Genomic DNA, 19,347 nt, shown 5'->3' on the forward strand with positions numbered 1-19,347 from the left:
CTCCCCCTAACCCACCTCTCTCCCCAGACCACAGTTATTGAAAAGAAGTTGAAGGTTTGGTACACGAATGCGGATGGAATAACGAATAAATGTGAGGAGTGGCATGAAAGAATCAAGGAGTTGTCCCCAGACATTGTAGCAGTTACAGAAACAAAACTCACTGGGATAATAATAGATGCAATCTTCCCACCCGGATATCAGATCCTGAGAAAGGATAGAAGGAGCAGGGGGGGGGGGAGAGGAGGGGCTGCACTACTAATAAAAAACCGGTGGGGTTATCAAGAAATGGAAGGTATGGATGAGATTGGAGAAATGGATTACATAGTAAGTACAGTTCAGTCAGGGGAACACAAGGTAGTCATTTCAGTGATGTATAATCCACCACAGAACTGCAGGAGGCCAAGAGAGGAATATGATTAGTGCAACAGAGCAATGGTGGACACTCTAGCTGAGGTGGCAAGAAGGGCTCACTCAAGTAGAGCGACGTTACTGGTCATGGGCGACTTCAGTCACAGGGAGATTGATTGGGAAAACCTGGAGCCACATGGGGGTCCTGAAACATGGAAAGCCAGGATGATGGATGTGGTGCTGGCAAATCTCATGCACCAACATGTTAGGGATACTACCAGAGAGAGAGAGGGGAGGATGAACCAGCAAGACTGGACCTCGTGTTCACCCTGAGTAGCTCAGACATTGAGCACATCACATATGAAAGGCCCCTTGGAGCTAGTGACCACGTTATGAACTTTGAATACATCGTGGAGCTAAAAGTGGAAAGGGTAACAGGAGTAGAAAGAAAAAAGGTAAACTATGAAAGGGGGTACTACACGGGAATGAGGACCTCCCTGCAGGAGGTTCAGTGGGAACAGGAGTTGGTAGGAAAATCAGTAAACGAAATTATGGACTTTGTAACAACAAAATACAAGGAGGCAGAGGAAAGGTTTGTTCCCAAGGGTAACAGAAATAATGGGAAGGACAGAACGAGCCCTTGGTTTACCTGAAGGTGCAGGGAGGCAAAAACTAAGTGCTCTAGAGAATGGAAAAAGTACAAAAGGCAAAGGACTCAGGAGAATAAAAAGATTAGTCGACGAGCCAGAAATGAGTATGCACAGATAAGGATTGAGGCGCAGCGGCAGTATGAAAATGACAAAGCATCGAAAGTCTGACCCGAAACTACTCTACAGCCACATCAGGTGGAAGACAACAATCAAGGACCAGGTAATCAGGCTGAGGAAAGAAGGTGGGGAGCTCACAAGAAACGACCAGGAGGTATGTGAGCAGCTCAGCATGAGATTTCAAGAAGTATTTACAGTGGAGGCTGAAGGGACAACGGGAAGACAAAACAGTGGGGTACAGCAACAAGGGATATACCAACAAGAGTTGGATGAATTACACACAACTGAAGAGGAGGTGGAGAGGCTCCTAAGTGACCTTGATACCTCAAAGGCGGTGGGACAGGACAACATCTCTCCGTGGGTCCTTAGAGAGGAAGCAAGGACACTACGTGTGCCACTAACCAAAATCTTCAACACTTCCCTTGAAAGTGGGCAACTACCTAAAGTATGGAAGAAGGCAAATGTAGTCCCCATCTTTAAGAAAGGAGACAGAAATGAAGCACTAAATTATAGACCAGTGTCACTGACATGTATAGTATGCAAAGCCTTGGAAAAGATTATCAGGAGGAGAGTGGTGGAGCACCTGGAGTGGAACAAGATTATAAACGACATCCAGCACGGATTTATGGAAGGCAAATCCTGTGTCATAAACCTACTAGAGTTTTATGACAAGGTAGCTGAAGTAAGAAATGAGATGGAGGGGTGGGTTGATTGCATTTTCTTGGACTGCAAGAAGGCCTTCGACACAGTTCCTCACAAGAGATTAGTACAGAAGCTAGAGGAACAGGCACATATAACAGGAAGGGCACTGCAGTGGATCAGAGAATACCTAACAGGGAGGCAACAGCTAGTCATGGTCCGTGATGATGTATCACAGTGGGCGCCAGTGACGAGCGGGGTCCCACAAGGGTCAGTCCTGGGACCAGTGCTATTCTTGGTATATGTGAACGACATGACGGAAGGGATAGACTTAGAAGTGCCCCTGTTTGCAGATGACGTGAAGTTAATGAGGAGAATTAAAACAGACGCGGACCAGACAGGTCTACAAAGAGACCTGGACAGGCTGGATGTGTGGTCCAGAAACTGGCTCCTAGAATTTAACCCCATCAAATGCAAAGTCATGAAGATTACGAGGAGGGCAAAGAAGACCGCAGAGAGAATATAGGCTAGGAGGACAAAGGCTGCAAACCTCACTCAAGGAGAAAGACCTAGGAGTGAGTATAATATCGAGTACAACGCCAGAAGCACACATTAACCGGTTAACTGCTGCGGCATATGGGCGCTTGGCAAACCTGAGAATAGCGTTCCGGTATCTCAGTAAAGAATCGTTCAAAACTTTATACACTGTGTACGTCAGGCCCATACTAGAGTATGCAGCACCAGTTTGGAACCCACACATAGTCAAACACGTCAAGAAATTACTCGACGCCGCCACCAGCCTTAAAACGTTAAGCAAACAGTAACTCTACGCCGCCACCAGCCTTAAAATGTTAAGCAAACAGTAACTCGACGCCGCCACCAGCCTTAAAACGTTAAGCAAACAGTAACTCGACGCCGCCACCAGCCTTAAAATGTTAAGCAAACAGTAACTCGACGCCGCCACCAGCCTTAAAACGTTAAGCAAACAGTAACTCGATGCCGCCACCAGCCTTAAAACGCTGCATCCAGTTCCTCACTGAACGTTAACACGCACCATCATTCTTCATTATTTCTTTCGTCTGGTGCCCAACTTTGTGAAGCCCAATGATTTGAGCTATAGTTTCAGATGTTAAAGACTTCCTTTTACCATAATCAAACATGTATGGCCCCAATATCAAAGGGAACACTTCACAAAAGATGGGGCAGGTGAGAGAACAGTACTACATCTCTTTTCACCCCGGCAGCCACTTGAACAACGAGAAGTCACTGTGAAGTGTGGCAGCAGGCCGAGATGTCATGCTAATGGCTGCTACCCAACAGAATGCACTGACGAACCCCCCCCCCCGTTTGGTAGGTCTTTGATTTTCATCACAACATTGTGCCGAGGCGCTCACCCGGCATAATGCAGTGACGAGCACTGTACATACAAACAGGAATACAAGAGTCAGATGTCCACCGTGTCTGCCTCTGCAGAAACGTTGACGCAAAACTGAAGCTTTGAAATTAATTTAGACTTGGGTAATACCCACAGATGATTCTCAACTCAAGTTATTCCTGCAGTGTCACTATAACACTTGCACTCCAGGTTACACTCTAAAACAAGTAAAACATTGTTGAGTTCAACATTTACTCGTGAAAATGTTGACAAGTTCACAAACAGTTGTTTAAACTCCTGGACAACCTTGTGAACAATTTGCACATAATTACTGAACGTAAACATGCACAAAATAAATGAAATATAAGAATAATATTGCACAAGAAATGTCCCGTGGTCTGGTGGTTAAAGCTCTTGCTTCACACTGCGAGTATCTGGGTTCGATTCCTGGCGACGGTAGAAATATTGGGCGTGTTTCTTTACATCTGTGGCTAGTTGGTCCAGTGGACAATGCGTCGGTCTGGAGTTCTGAGACTCTTTGATCGCGGGTTCTAACCCCGCCCGTGGTATAGTTTACATCGGTTGTCTATGTTCATCCAAGAGTAATAATGGGTACCCGGGTGTTAGTCGACTGGTGTGGGTCGCATCCTGGGACATGAGTAAAAGAATATGAATGCTATTACTTGGGTAGCATAAAAAGAGATTAGACAAATAATTCTATTATAGGTTGGATTAGAGGAAACCTGTTTCAGTGTTCATCCTCTGTAATGTGCTTGTGTAGTATTAACAGGAGAGACTATGTGATGGCAGGGTTCATTGTTTTCTGTAGGATTTTGCTAAGACTTCAGAGATGGTGAAGCTGCCTTGGTTTTGTTTAATTGTATTAGAAACAGCTATTAGTGAAGATTCAAGGCACTGGCGTCTGCGGAAATTAGTTTCTTTGATCACTGATTGGGCGTCCCTGAATTTCATGAGATGATTGGTGGAATTTCGGTGTTGTACACAGGCGTTGTTCAGGTTATCGTTCGTAAATGCATGAATGTGTTCATTGAGGCGGGTGTCGAGGTTTCTTGCTGTTTCACCTACATAAATCTTGTCGCAGCCTCCACAGGGTATAGTGTAAACTCCTGTGTTGACTGGTACGTGGTGGTTGGATTTTGTCCTGGTCCTTTATTGAAGTGCTGGAAACGATGGCGACTCTATTGTTAGCTTGTGAAAGTACTTTAGAAACGTTCAGTGCAACCTGGCTGTTAGGAAGAATTATAACTGTGTTAGGAGTGGTATTTGTGCGTGGAGAATTAATGATCTGAAGAGCTCTTTTCTTGCAGTCTTTGATGAAAAGGGAAGGAAAATGTAAATCAGTGAAGAGTTGGTGAATGTATGTGCATTCCTCGTCAAGAAACTCAGGACTACAAATTCGGTAAGTTCTTAGGAAAAATCCGATGACGGTGTCTCTTTTAGTCTTAGTATCTTGACTGAAATAGAAGTGTGTGAGATCATTTTTATTGGTAGGTTTCCGATAAACTTGAAATCTTAGGTTGTTATCTACTTTGTGAATGAGGACGTCGAGGAAAGGTAGCTTGTCACTGGACTCTTCTTCTAGGGTAAACTGGATCGCCGGTTCAACTGTGTTGAGCCTTGCCTGAAGATTCCGTACATCAAAACGTTTGGGAGTTATTACGAGGACATCGTCCACGTAACGTAACCAAATGACGCTTGAGGGGATGATGCTGGCGAAGTGTTCGGACTCTAGGTGTTCCATGTATAAGTTGGCTAGGACGGCACTGATGGGGGACCCCATTTCCATGCCGTAGGTTTGTTTGTAGAGCTTGTTATTGAAAGAAAAACAGTTGAAATTAACGCAGAGTTCAATCAGGTCAACAAAATCTTCGGGAGGTAGAGGAAGATTAAAGTCTTGATTGACTTTACGTCGTAGAACATCGATGCCTGTGGTAGATACTTTAGTGAAGTGGAAAACCACGTCCAATTTGCTTAGTTTCTTGTTACGGATGGAGAGGTTACGGATGCGGTTGAGAAAGTCACCAGAATTCTTATGATGAGCGGGGTTGTTGGTCCCCAGAAGGCACAACCAACCTCCAACAGAAGATCAAACTCAATCGCAAACTTCAGTACCTCTGCACTAACAGTCGATGGAAGGAAATGGAAGGGAATCCCTGATAAACAACCTATCGTCACGCAACTTAACTGACTACGAGAAACAAGCACTGAGTCTGGGGACTCAAATTTACCACTAACATACGTAAACCTACTTCCAGAAGGGTTATATACAGGGCATTCTCACTGAAGCTTGTGTGGTAGGTACTTTAGTGAAGAGGGAATTCACGTCCAAACTGCTTAGTTTCTTGTTACGGATGGATTATTATTATTATAATAAAAAAAGAAGATGTTACGGATGGAGAGGTTCCGGATGGGGTTGAGAAGGTCGCCTGAATGCTTAAGATGAGTGGGGCTGATGGTCCCCAGAAGGCAGGAAATATGTTTGGCAAGAACTCCGGCTAGTTTGTGCGGTGCACTGCCTATATCTGATGTGATTGGTCTGAGAGGAATATTATGTTGATGGGTCTTGGGTAAACCATACATGTGTGCTGGTTTAGGGTTGCTGGGTAACAAGTACAGAAGTTTCTTCCTTTCTCTAGTGCGTTTGAGCATTTATCTGGTTTTGTATAGAAAATCTTTGGTGAGTGTTTCCCACTGTTGTGTGTTGATGGGTCCGTATGTAGACTGATCATTCAAAAGGTCCATCATTTTGGTGTTGTAGTCACTGGTGTTGAGTATGACGACTCCACCTCCTTTGTCGGCGGTGGTGACGATAATGTTTGGGTCGTTGGCGAAGTCCTTAAGGGCAGTGATATATCGTCTAGGATGATTGGTAGAAGAAGGTTCACATAAAGCTGCAGTGAGAATGCTCAGTATATAACCCTTCTGGAAGTAGGTTTGCGTATATTAGTGGTAAATTTGAGTCCCAGACTCAGTGCTTGTTTCTCGTAGTCAGTTAAGGTGAGTAACGATAAATTGTTTATCAGGGATTCCAGTCCATTTCCTTCCATCGACTGTTAGTGCAGAGGTACTGAAGTTTGCGATTGAGTTTGATCTTCTGTTGGAGGTTGGCTGTGCCTTCTCGGGACCATCAACCCCGATAATCTTAAGCATTCAGGCGGCTTTCTCAACCGCATCCGAAACCTCTCCATCTGTAACAAGAAACTGAGCAGTTTGGACGTGACTTCCTTCTTCACTAAAGTACCTACCACACAAGCCATCGATGTTCTACGATGTAAAGAAAATCAGGACCTTAATCTTCCTCTACCTCCCGGAGATTTTGTTGACTTGATTGGACTCTGTGTTAATTTCAACTGCTTTTCTTTCAATAACAAGCTCTACAAACAAACCTACGGCATGGGAATGGGGTCCCCCATCAGTGCCGTCCTAGCCAACTTATACCTGGAACACCTAGAGGCTGAACACTTCACCGATATCATCCCCTCAAGCGTCACTTGGTTACGTTACGTGGACGACGTCCCCGTAATAACTCCCAAACGTTTTGATGTACGGAATCTACAGGCAAGGCTCAACGCAGTTGAACCGGCGATCCAGTTTACACTAGAAGAAGAGTCCAGTGACAAGCTACCTTTCCTAGACGTCCTCATTCACAAAGTAGATAACAACCTAAGATTTCAAGTTTATCGGAAACCTACCAATAAAAATGATCTCACACACTTCTATTTCAGTCAAGATTCTAAGACTAAAAGAGGCACCGTCATCGGAATTTTCCTAAGAACTTACCGAATTTGTAGTCCTGAGTTTCTTGATGAGGAATGTACATACATTCACAAACTCTTCACTGATTTACATTTTCCTTCCTTTTTCATCAAAGACTGCAAGAAAAGAGCTCTTCAGATTATTAATTCTTCACGCACCAACACCACCCCTAACAATTATAATTCTTCCCAACAGCCAGGTTGCACTGAACGTTTCTAAAGTACTTGCACAAGCTAACAATAGAATCGCCATCTCTTCCAGCACTTCAATAAATGATCTAACCAGGATAAAATCCAAGCACCACGAACTAGTCAACGCATGGGTTTACACTATACCCTGTGGAGGCTGTGACAGGATTTATGTAGGTGAAACAGCAAGAAACCTCGACAACCGCCTCAATGAACACATTTATGCATTTAGGAACGATAACTTGAACAACGGATGCGTACAACACCGAAATTCCACCAATCATCTCATGAAATTCAGTGACGCCCAATCAGTGATCAAAGGAAGTAATGTCCGCAGACGCCAGTGCCTTCAATCATCACTAATCTCTGTTTCTAATACAATTAAATAAAAAAAAGGCAGCTTCACCATCTCTGAAATCTTAGCAAGAATCCTCCTGAAAATAGTAAACCCTGCCATCACATAGTCTCTCCTGTTAATACTACACAAGCACATTACAGAGGATGAACACTGAAACAGGTTTTCTCTATCCAGCCTCCAATAGAAATATTCTTCTAACCTTTTTTTATGTTACCCAAGTTATAGCTTGTATATCATTTTACTCATGTACAAGTTTATTGTTCTACCATATTGTATTACTACTACTACTACTACAACTTATATCACTACTACTGCTACTACTTCTACCACCACTAGTATTACACCTCACTCTAAGCCTATATTTACCCTCTGTGTCCATGTATTTTTTGTATCGGCTTGACAAAGCTCCTGGAGAGCGATACGTTGTCACAATAAAATGTCACATTAGTTACACTTGTGTCCTTTTACTTTACAGAATAATCACTTATGGTTGGTAGACACCAAACATCCAGGGAAGTACTGCCGTCCTGCCTAATGTGTGTGAAACAAAAACCTCTAACTTTTTGACACAATAGTAGCATTGCTGGTGTCTTTTTCTGTCTCATAAACACACAAAACAATATGTACAACTTACTATTTCTACTGGCACTTAGGTCACACCACACATGTACATGTACAGGTATATGTATACACATGTACACGTATATGTATACACTATCATCTAAATTTTCATATATTTTCTTAATAGTTTTTGTTCTTATCTATTTCTTTTTATCTCCATTGAGAAGTGGCGGGAGCAATGAGTCAGTAACCCCTTCTTCCGTATAAATTACTAAAAACAGTAATAGGAAAACTCCATAAAACTGGGATGTGTGTGGATGTGCAAATGATGTGAGATGATTGCCAATGTTATGAATGAAAAGAAGTTTGATATCCTAGCTCTAAGCGAAACAGGGAAATAGGGAGTAGGGGAGTTTCAATGGGTAGAAATTAGTGGGATAAGGCCAGGAGTATCTGAGAGAGTTAGAGCTAAAGAAGGGGTAACAATAATGCTGAAAGATCTTCTATGGCAGGATAAAAGCAAATATAAATGTATAAATTCAATGATTATGTGGCTTAAAATATGAGTTTGGTGCAAAAAGTGAGTTTTAATAAATGTTGACGCACATGGAGAAGAGAGAGGTGTAGAGTAGAAATAGAGATTTTGGCAAACGTTAAGAGTGCTTAAAGGATTTTGAACCAAGTGAGAAAGTAATTATGATAGGGGACCTGAATGTCAGTGGGAGAAATGGATATAAAGGGTTTGGTAGATAAGTTTTGGGAATCAGGGGGAAATGATAATGGGGGGGCCTTTGACTGAACTTTGGATAGAAAGAGGTTTGATATTAGGTAATGCATGTTTTAAGAAAAAAGGATAAGTATGTGAGATATTGTAGATGAATGGTTCAGAGAACCGACACGTTGATATGATATAGGATGTCATAACAGTAGTTTGCTGGACTATATATTGGTAGATAAATGATTGAGGGGTAGACTTCAGGATGTGCATGTTTATCGAGGTGCCACAGATATATCACATCATTTTTTTTAGTTTTAGCTACAGTGAGAGTAAAGGATACCTGGGATGCAAGGAGATTGACACAAGCAAGCAAGAGGTGAAGGCTTATAAACTATAGGAGGGAGATAACGTAAGATATAAGCAACTATAGGTAGAAAGACGGGCCTCTTAGAGTACAGGTTGAAGAAGTATGGGGTAGATGTAACAGTGCAGTGTTCATTAGACGTGTGTTGTTAGAGGAAAGTGGGTTTGTGAGGGAAGATGATCAGTTGGTGGAATTATGAGGTAAAGCGAGTAGTAAGAGAGAAAAAGTTACCATATGAGAGGTTTCTACAAAGTAGATGGGATATAAGGAGGGAGGAGTATAATGGAGAGAAAAGGAGAAGTTAAGTACAGGAATGTGAAAGAAGAGCAAATGTGAAAGTGGGTGAGATATTACTCAACCAGTTTTGTTGAAAATAAGAAAAAGTTTTGAAGTGAGATTAGTAAGTTGAGAAAACGTAGGGAACTAATAGATTTGGTAGTTAAAAAAAAAGAGAGAATTATTAGATGGAGAGTTGAAGATATCGGGAAGCTGGAAGGAATATTTTGAAGAACTGTTAAAGGCTGATTAGGACAGGTAAGCTGTGATTTCATGCAATAACCAGTAAGTGTAACATATTTCAGGGGTGAGGAAGAGAGTGAAGTGGGTGTGGGGTAGGTACGTTAGGCTGCGTGTAGAATGAAGGGGAGTAAAGCAGCTGGAATTAATGTGAAGACAAAAATGTTAAAAGCATGTCGAAATATAATTTAGAATGACTCACGAAATCGTAATGACACGATTGCAAACAAACCATACCCCGGCCGGGATTGAACCCGCGGGTTCAATCCTGGCCGGGGTATGGTTTGGGATAATTTGGAATGGTTGGTCCATTAATTTAATAAATGTATGAAACAGGAGCAGGCACTCAAGGATTGGAAGAGAGCATGCATAGTTCCTTTGTATAAAGGCTAAGAACAAAAAGGAAGTGTTAGAATTACCAAGGAATAAGCCTGTTGAGTTCACCTGGTGAGGTGTCTAGTAGAGGTATTACTGAAAGAATTCAGAATAAGACAGAGAACAGGATCACAGATAAACACGGAGCCTTTAGGAAGGGTAGGAGATGTGTAGATCAAGTGTTTACAATATGGCATATCAGTGAACAGTATTTAGTTAAGTGATAAGAGATTTTCTTAGAATTTGTGAATTTGAAAAAGGCATTGAACAGGGTGGATAGGGAAGCAACCTGTATGGAATAGGTGATAGATGACTGACAGCTGACGAAGCCACTGGACTGATGAATCCACTGTGTGGCGAAACGTTTCCTGAATAAAGATTCCCATATGTTGCATAAGTGTCTCAATCTTCAACTTGTCGGTTTTTCAAACCATTCATCATAACTGTCTGACACAGCAGCATCATGGGATCTTGTTACAAAGAATTCTTCAACACTTGTCCAACCTTTGGACGAAGACCTACTTCGACTAGTAGATGGTACCACTATGACCCCGCCTCCTCCTGCTTAGCCTCACCTGACTAGAGTATATAAGCCACGTCTACGGCCCTATGCTGTACATTCTACAAGATTGATGGACTGAACACATCGACTCCAGGCTGAGGGACTGATTACCTCAAACTCCTCCTCTCTTCGCACATTCTTTGTATTGGACTGATGAAGCCACTGTGTGGCGAAACGTTTCCTGATTAAAGATTCCCATATGCTGCATAAGTGTCTCAATCTTCAGTAAAGAGTTTATTGAAGGATTAGTGAGGCTCAGATTAGGGTGTGTAGGAGAGAGGGAGATTATTTCACAGTAAAAGTAGACCTTAGAGATGCGTGATGTCACTGTGGTTGTTCAATATATTTATAGACGGAGTAATAAAAGAAGTGAATGCTCGGAAAGTCGGAATTATCACAGATGCTTTTTGCTGATGACACTGTTCCGTTGGGAGATTTTTAAGAGAAGTTACAGAGGATAGTGGACGAATTTGGAAGAGTATGTATGAGATGGAAGTTAAAAGTGAAGATAGGAAAGAGCAATGTGATCAGATAACAAAAAAAAAAATATAAGAAATGAAAGAGTGGATATAAGATTAGAAAGTGTGTTTAGATATTTGAGAGTGAACTTGTCAGTAGATGAGTCCATGAGAGATTAGGTAAACCATAGAATTGACGAGGCAAAAATGTGAGTGGTGCACTGAGGAGTCTATAGAGACATAGAACATTATCCATGGAAGCAAAGAGGGAAATTTATGAAAGTATAGTGGTACCAATGCTCATATATGTGTGTGAAACATAGATGGTGAATGTTGCAACAAGAAGTATGGGGACAGAAGAGACGTCATGTCTGAGGGCAATGTGTTGTGTGAATATTATGCAGATATTCCGTAGCTTAGATATCAGGAGGTGCGGGTTACTAAAAGTATTATCCAAAAGGCTAAGTATGGGTTGTTGAGGCGGTTAGGATGTTTAGAGAGAATCGAACAAAACAGAATGACTTGGAGAGAATATAAATCTGTAGTGGAAGGCGGGGTAGTGATCATCATGGGAAAGTATGGAGTGAGAGGGCAAAGGTAGTTTTGTGTGTGAGTGCCTTGGACTTCCAGCAAGGGTGCATAAACGTGTTAGATAGGAGCCAGTGGTATTTATGACTTAACGTGCTGTTGGAGTGTAAGAAAAGTAAAATTTAAAAGGGATTGACGGAAACCAGTTAGCAGGACTTGAGTCCTGGAGGTCCAAAGTACAGTGCATGCGCTCCGAGAGAAGGGTGGAGATATGTTGCAGTTTTTGAAGTATAGTGTCGGTACGGATCTGGCAAAAGTGGTGATGGAAGTGTTTTTAATTTATCGTGTCACTCTGCCACAGCGGAAAACAGCTGATGTATTAAAACAATCTTTTCAAAACTGAATTGTTCAAAAAAACGTAATTAATCATTAATAAAATAACGCCCAATGACACTCGTAAAACCTGAATTTGCGTCAAGCATCTCCTGCAGCTCAGATTTGTGCTGCAGGATATGCTTGACGACATACCTTGTGACAATAGGATCATGGAATGGTGATCGACGTAATTTGCTTGTTTAAGATATTACCTAGAGCAGCACAGTTCCGAAGTATTCTTGAGGTTGAGCTCTACAGAACCACTCAAACAATGTGAATTTCCCCGTGAATCTATATTCACGGGGAAATATGACAGGCAAGGTGAAAGTGAGTTAATGGAGGTATGTGAGGTAAGCAAATTTCGTAGTGTACACTGTTAGTAAGCAAGTGGAATAGGAGACACTTAATGGGTAAAACGTATATAGCACAAAACATGAAGAATTAAATACATTTGCGACACCTGTATATCTTTATTTGAAGACTTTCGCAAACCTGTGGCTTTTTCAATTCAGTAGAGATATGACATACAAAAACAGTCGGAAATGAAATGATCAGTTCCTCAGCTTTGAAGACCTATGCACAGAAGACAGTGGAAGTTGAGGTAATCAGTCACACAGCTTGAAAGGCGATATTTATTATCTTACACTTGATGAGTCTGAAGCATAAACATGAAGATGGATACTTATGTACTGGAGTTAAATGAGGTGTAACAGTTCAAGTCACGTCAGAGGTGGGCGGGGCCCACTAGTGGAAGAAGATCATAACCAAGAGTTGGTCCAGAGGATAGTAATATGTTTGTAAGAGAAATCTTTGTAGATGAATGGTTCAGAGAACCGACATGTTGATAAATTAGACACATGTGCAACTCTTGGGTATCTTTATTGAGGAAACGTTTCGCCACACAGTGGCTTCATCAGTCCATACATAGGAGAAACTTGAAGAACAGGAGGAGAATGAGGTAATCAGTCCCTCAACCTTGAGTCGATGTGTTCAGTCCATCAATCTTGAGTAGAATACCAAGATTGATGGACTGAACACATCGACTCAAGGTTGAGGGACTGATTACCTCATTCTCCTCCTGTTCTTCAAGTTTCTCCTATGTATGGACTGATGAAGCCACTGTGTGGCGAAACGTTTCCTCAATAAAGATACCCAAGAGTTGCACATGTGTCTAATTTATCAAGAGAAATCTTATATACCAAGATTCCATGGCATTGCTTCATCAGACAAATATTATTAAAATAATGGTTTGCATGACTGACAGAATTAGGAATAGGACGCATGTAACACCTGAATATCGTAATTTGAAGAGTCTTTGATGTCGTGTAGACAATGAGGATTCTTATCCTTGCCCACCAGTGTTGCTCCCTCTCTCAGGTCTAGTTCAATATCCTAACTGGAGATACCACTGCCGCAAATCACAATGGGTGTAGAGAGGTGCGAGCAATGTTTACGTTTGCCTGCTGCCATTCCTGCTTGGCCGTTATGCGGGTGTTATGCTTGCAAAGCAGAATACAGAGCAATAGATTCCGCTATACAAATCACAATGACAGACCTGTAAGCAGGCCACAATAAGATTGTTAGCTAAATGGACACAGATGCAACTAATGTGAAATTTTATTGTTTCCACAATGTTTTATCACACAAGGTGAACATGAGTACTTGATGCACCCTTAAGCTTGTTCAGGAAGGAGGAAACATTAAACATAAACACTTTACATAAAAGTGGTGTATTACACCAGGACAGTGGTTTTCAGCCATGTTTTCCAGTGATGGCACCAGCCTCAAGTCTTATTCTGTCGCGCCCCTAGTTTAGTCTCTATTAGAACCGCTTCCCAATAATAATAATAATAATAATAATAATAATAATAATAATAATGATAATAATAATAATAATAAAAATATGCAGGCGCATAAAATACGCGTACTGAAGTTAAAATATACTGTTCGTCCAGAGGCACTATCTTTTGTTTTAATTTCAGACTGTCATAATTACGTATTTCCTATCTGTTGCACCTGTGTCTTATCAACACCTTCATATTGCATAACATAATCATAGGTTATATTTTGCACAGGTTAACTAGGAAGTTTTTAATAAAAATAAAAATTAAGAGATGATTTTAAGCTTAGTAGTCTGCATAATGTTATCGCACATTAATTAGAAATATTATGGAGTCGTTATTGGACTAAGATTTCTCCTTTTTTGCTTTAGTTGTAAACAAATGAAATGAAAGATTTTGCAATGTAATGAAAGATTCTGAAGTGAAATGGAAGATTCTGCAATGTTGAAAAACTAAACAGTTTTGCTGGCAACATTTAGAAATCGTATATGAATATTGTTTGTGAAACTGAATTGATCTGTAAATAAAATCTCCAGATTACATTTGGTTCATTTCAGTTCAAATCACTTCAGACAAGAATCATATAATACGTCCTTGGTGCTGGATAATCTTTATTTCACAAGTACATGTACAAGGTATACAAGTACATGTACAAGGTATACAAGTACATGTACAAGGTATACAAGTACATGTACAAGGTATACAGGTCTAGCTGACATCAATGACATACTACTATATAGAAAGTCCCTACTTATGCTGAGCATTTAGTGCAAATTAGGTTAGTTTATGTCCCAGGATGCGACTCACACCAGTCGATTAACACCCAGGTACCTATTTTAAACTGACGGGTGGGCAGGGACAGGGACAGCAGGTGTCTTATGGAAACACGTCCATAATGTTTTCCAGTCGTACCGGAGGAGATTCGATCTCCGGACCTCAGAGCGAGCTGAGTGCGCTAGCGATCCAGCTGTTACACTTAATTTTCTTGGTATCACACTGTCGTAATATCCGAAGTCCATATTAAACCTCCCATTTGATCTATTGTACACAGTCAACATTGGTTTAGAAAAACACGTAAGTATTACCAAGATATTTGCAGTCTACGTTACATCTTATGTATGGTTACTTCTGTCTTATAATTACCATTTGATTGTCCTTGAGATAACCCTTACTGATGGCTTCTTTCTTATAGAATAATTTTGTATTGACAATGGAAGCAATATACATAAACTTATAAACTATGTGTATTCATGTTATACTAAGGTAAACTTAACAGAGATAAAATATCTGGATAATACAAGTGCTAATGACAGACAACAACAGCTTTTGTGAATCAGATAATGCTTATCTTCCTCCTCAGTAATAATGAAATCTTTTTTTTTTTTAATGTTTCTTATAATAGGCTATGATTGGTTGGTGGTTTGCCTGAGCCTGGTAGGCAAGTTCGGAGCCGCTGCTGGGTTCGCCATCGTCTACGTCTACTCTGCCGAGCTCTTCCCAACTGACTACCGCAGTGTTGGTGTTGGTGCTTGTTCCATGTGTGGTCGTGTTGGTGGTATTGTGTCGCCACTCATTGCTTCTTTAGTAAGTCATTACGATTTTGTTTATTATTCACGTAAATTCTAAAGCCTTATGGATGAATATAATCATCCATGGGAATCTTTTGCAGGTATTACAACCCAGGGACAATGAGGCCTGTTATCCTGGGTGTAAAAGGCAGCAAAGAGCAGAACCCAGTTGAATGACTTTGAATTATATTTTCCTTCACCAAGTATTTACAAATATGTACACTATAAAATATATGAGGGTATACTAAAATAAGACAAAAATTCAGATCACCTCTAAAAAATATCCAAGAAATAGCTTATACTTTCAAAATAGGCGACTGGGAAAAATAATCAAAGTTTGAAAATTCCTTAATTATACAAAATAATGCATAGTTTAATGGAGAAAAAACTTAAATAACAGAGAAAAACATACCGCAAACAACCAAGAAAACTAAATGAATTAAAAAACACACAAAATACAACACAAGGAGTTCACAGTGAATAAACGCAGGTCTGACCGTGAAAGCCTACAAGGTGAGGGGTCTTAGGTGTACACAAACAACAGAAAGTGAAGAAAATTGGCGCATGCAAAAAAAAAAAAAAAAAAAAAAAAATGGTGCGGAATGTGAAAAATTGGTGCAGCTGTGTTTGTTCGGCATCCAGTTATTTGTTCGTGACCAGATGCAAAAATTTGGTGAAATTCTTGGTCGTGAACCGATTTGTTCGTGTTCGGAAGCATTCATGACCAAAGGTTCCACTGTATATGCAATAAGATCACAGTGAACAGGTGATATCACAATACATAAGCGCATTCTTGACTTCTCACATTTTAAAGGAACTATGATAATGTGAAAAGTTATGAAAGTGCTTAGAATTTTGCTATTTTTTCAGTGGTTGTTCTGCATAAATATATATATACGTATATAGGCAAAATACATTGACAAAAATGCAATATGGAGTAAAACAACATAGATAACAACTCAGAGGTACATCTCGAATACTCGTCCATCTCCCCAGCAGTGGGCCGCCTGCCCAGAATGCTGCAGGCATTTTCTCTCTGGATGGCGACACTGAGTCTCTGAAAGAGGAAGCTGGTCGCCCTGTGGTCCGTGGTTTCTGTGATGAGTTTTTCACCCAGCTCTTTGAGGAACTTTAGAGCACACTTGCCCCATGCTCCAAGGGTCTTTGACCCTCTTGGTATGAAGTTATAGCAAGTGGAAGGTCTTCATATTTGCGGGTCTTCTGGACCTCCCTGTGGCTGGCATCTACCCCCTCTTCAGCTAGGGAGTATGGCAAGTATGTGTCTGCCTGTGAAGGCTTACTCAGCCCTGTAACAACTTCAGTCAGTATTACTAAGGCTGGCTCCTCCTCAGGAAAATTAATGTATAGAAAAAGAACAAAAACTGACAAATATAAACACTTTATTATTTAGAAAATATAAAATATAAAACACTTAAATATGAAATATTGATCCTACATTAAAGAAAATGAAAAATGAAAAATATAAATGATATCTGAATTCAACGCTAATATATATAAAGCTTGGGTGTCTGGTGTTGGTGACACTGCGTGTTGTTGAAATCGTACCCGTTGCTGATGATGTGGGGGGGGGAGGGTCGCAGGTGTTGGTGACAACCCACCGGCTCGTTCTTCACAGAGTCTATAGCCGTAAAATAATCTATCCAGATGACAGGAAAGCAGGTTCTTTACCGCTGCAATGACGAGGGGTTATGTCCTGCAACTTCATGCAAGTGCACAGGTAAGTAGATAAAACATGGGACGTCTCAGAACGTTAGTCCGTCTCCTTCAATTCTACTCGTTGGTTGGCAGGTGACCCATTCTGTCATTCCAAGCTGGAAAGAGAGACAGGTTACTCACTGCTTAAGAAATTACTCTCCATGATAAGTACAATACCTAAAAGACATGGTGATTATTAAGACATTTAACATAGAGACAGACTGAAAGGACTAAGTTTATTATTGGTCAAAAGTAAAGCTTTCAACCAATAAGTCCACTAGAATATGAGCAGGCATGTACTTACAGTAGTGCTGGGAGCTGTGAGTCGAGTGATTACTGTTTGGCCGGAGCCCCACACGTCACCTTTCGAGGGGGGGGGGTAAGAGGGAGGGGAAGGGATAGCTGGAGCTAGACTGACCCTACCTTAACAAGTAGCCGGCAATCAAACTATCACTTTCGGGGTGGGGGGGAAAAAAGGGAGGGAATAGTGGGAGCTAGACTTACCCTACCTTAACAAGTAGCCGGCAATGAAACTATTGTTACTATATAATCCCTCGCTACTCCTATCTATTGAACTTTTCCCTCACACTCCCCCATACCAAGACTTATAGTCAAGGAGTGTAAGAAGAATAGGCGAGGAAAAAGTTCTAACACGTGGAAGTCGCGTAAGACAGCAAATCTTCTACTGACTGTCATGACTTAACTAGTCAGAGAAATAATTAGATGAACCGTTTCTAAAATGAATTCTTTTCCCAGTAAATAAAATTTAAGCTTGGACATACTCCACACAAGGGCTAAACATTTCTTTTCTATGCTAGAGTATCTCGTTTATGCAGGAGGGAAGTTTTAGATTTAATAAATATACAGGATCTAGGAGTGTGTGAATTTTGTGCAGTAAGCACGTGACACCTATTGCAAGAACTATACTTCTTTGTAACCTGAGAGTACATGCTTGGCCAAAAATAAGTGTGTTTGAGCTTATGCCACGTCTTACGATGGGCCAAGTGTTTGGTCACTGGCAAATAATGTGCCATTTGAAGAACAGTCTCTCGACATGGTTTAGGAACAACAAGGAGGGAATAATCTATCACTGAAGAATGAGATTTAAATACAGATTTATATAGGATACCATTAATATATTCAAACTTATGAGATACGTATCTCCCATGGATAACTTTGTTGTTAAAAGCTGGATTATGACAATCCCGAAGTGAAGGGCAATTGCGCTGTATATTGATAAAGTCATCCTTGGACATAAAATCTGGGAAAATAAAAGGACTTACGGTGGGAGTAGAGGTAGGAGAAGCCGGGGTTATGGTCTGAGCCCTAGTCAAGACATTGAGAGTGCTGGAGGCAATACCCTTACTTTCACCCGACGAGTGGACAGGAGATCCTGCTACCTCACTATCGAGAGCAGTATCATCTGTTTCCACCCCCAAATGAACAGTACGAGACAATGCAGCTTCCGGTGCAGAATTGTTAAGGGGCTTATTTAACTTGCAAGGAGGAAGAGCTGGAAAACTTAGATCCACGGGTGGTGACGAAAGATCCGCCTCTGAAGGAAGAATGGCACCTTTAATGTTACCCACTATTACAGAACAAATAATTGGGGCTAGTACCACATTAGTCCAACCGGTGAATCATTTAATTTTCAAGTAACAACGTATTGTAGAGAAAGTATTTTCACGACCCAAGTAATCTGAAAGAATAGAGGACACGAGAGGTTTTAAAGTAAGGGAACAGTTTGCTCGAAATTACGATGCACGTACATCCAGTGTCACGTAATATATCTGAGACTTTTATACCATTAACTGCTCCTGAACAGAAGGGTGCTTGGTCATTACCATCAACAAAACATCCTCCAACTTTCTCTATTTTCTTGGAAGGACAATCTGGACGTTTATGTCCGATACCACCACACCGATGACATGTTGGTATAATAGCTGGTGACTTTGCTTCTACTGTAGGCTTCTTAATCTTTGGTTCAGGTGAACCATTGCCCTTAAGGTTCGATCCTTTTAGGTCTTTATAGGAATTGTGAGCCTCAGCATACAGGTCAGCGGCCTCAGCAACTTCTTCAGCTTTAATCAGGTTACGTCCTCTAATGAATATTCTTATCTGGTGGGGAAGAGCTGTCAGGAACTGGTCAGCAACCATAAAGTCTCTAAGAGATTCATAACTGTGACCAATTTCTGAACTCTCTATCCAAAAGTCGAACAAACGAAAGAGTGTTACTTGTAACTGCTGAAAGTTTTGGCCATGCTGTAAGGTGGCATACCTGAAATCTTTCCTGTAAGAATTTGTGGTTTTTTG

At 41.0% G+C, this 19,347-nt stretch overlaps 1 protein-coding gene across 1 annotated transcript in view; it reads left to right on the plus strand.

Moving 5' to 3' along the window:
- LOC128700221 (organic cation transporter protein-like) overlaps positions 1 to 19,347 on the plus strand; it is a 205,704-nt gene that overhangs the window by 114,351 nt on the left and 72,006 nt on the right. Inside the window, exon 9 of the mRNA XM_070100826.1 lies at positions 15,153 to 15,334. Within this exon, the coding sequence (XP_069956927.1) occupies positions 15,153 to 15,334 (182 nt within the window). The remainder of the gene's footprint in view (positions 1 to 15,152; positions 15,335 to 19,347) is intronic.

This window comes from Cherax quadricarinatus, chromosome 74, assembly GCF_038502225.1.
Source record: "Cherax quadricarinatus isolate ZL_2023a chromosome 74, ASM3850222v1, whole genome shotgun sequence".
NCBI classification, from domain to species: domain Eukaryota; kingdom Metazoa; phylum Arthropoda; class Malacostraca; order Decapoda; family Parastacidae; genus Cherax; species Cherax quadricarinatus.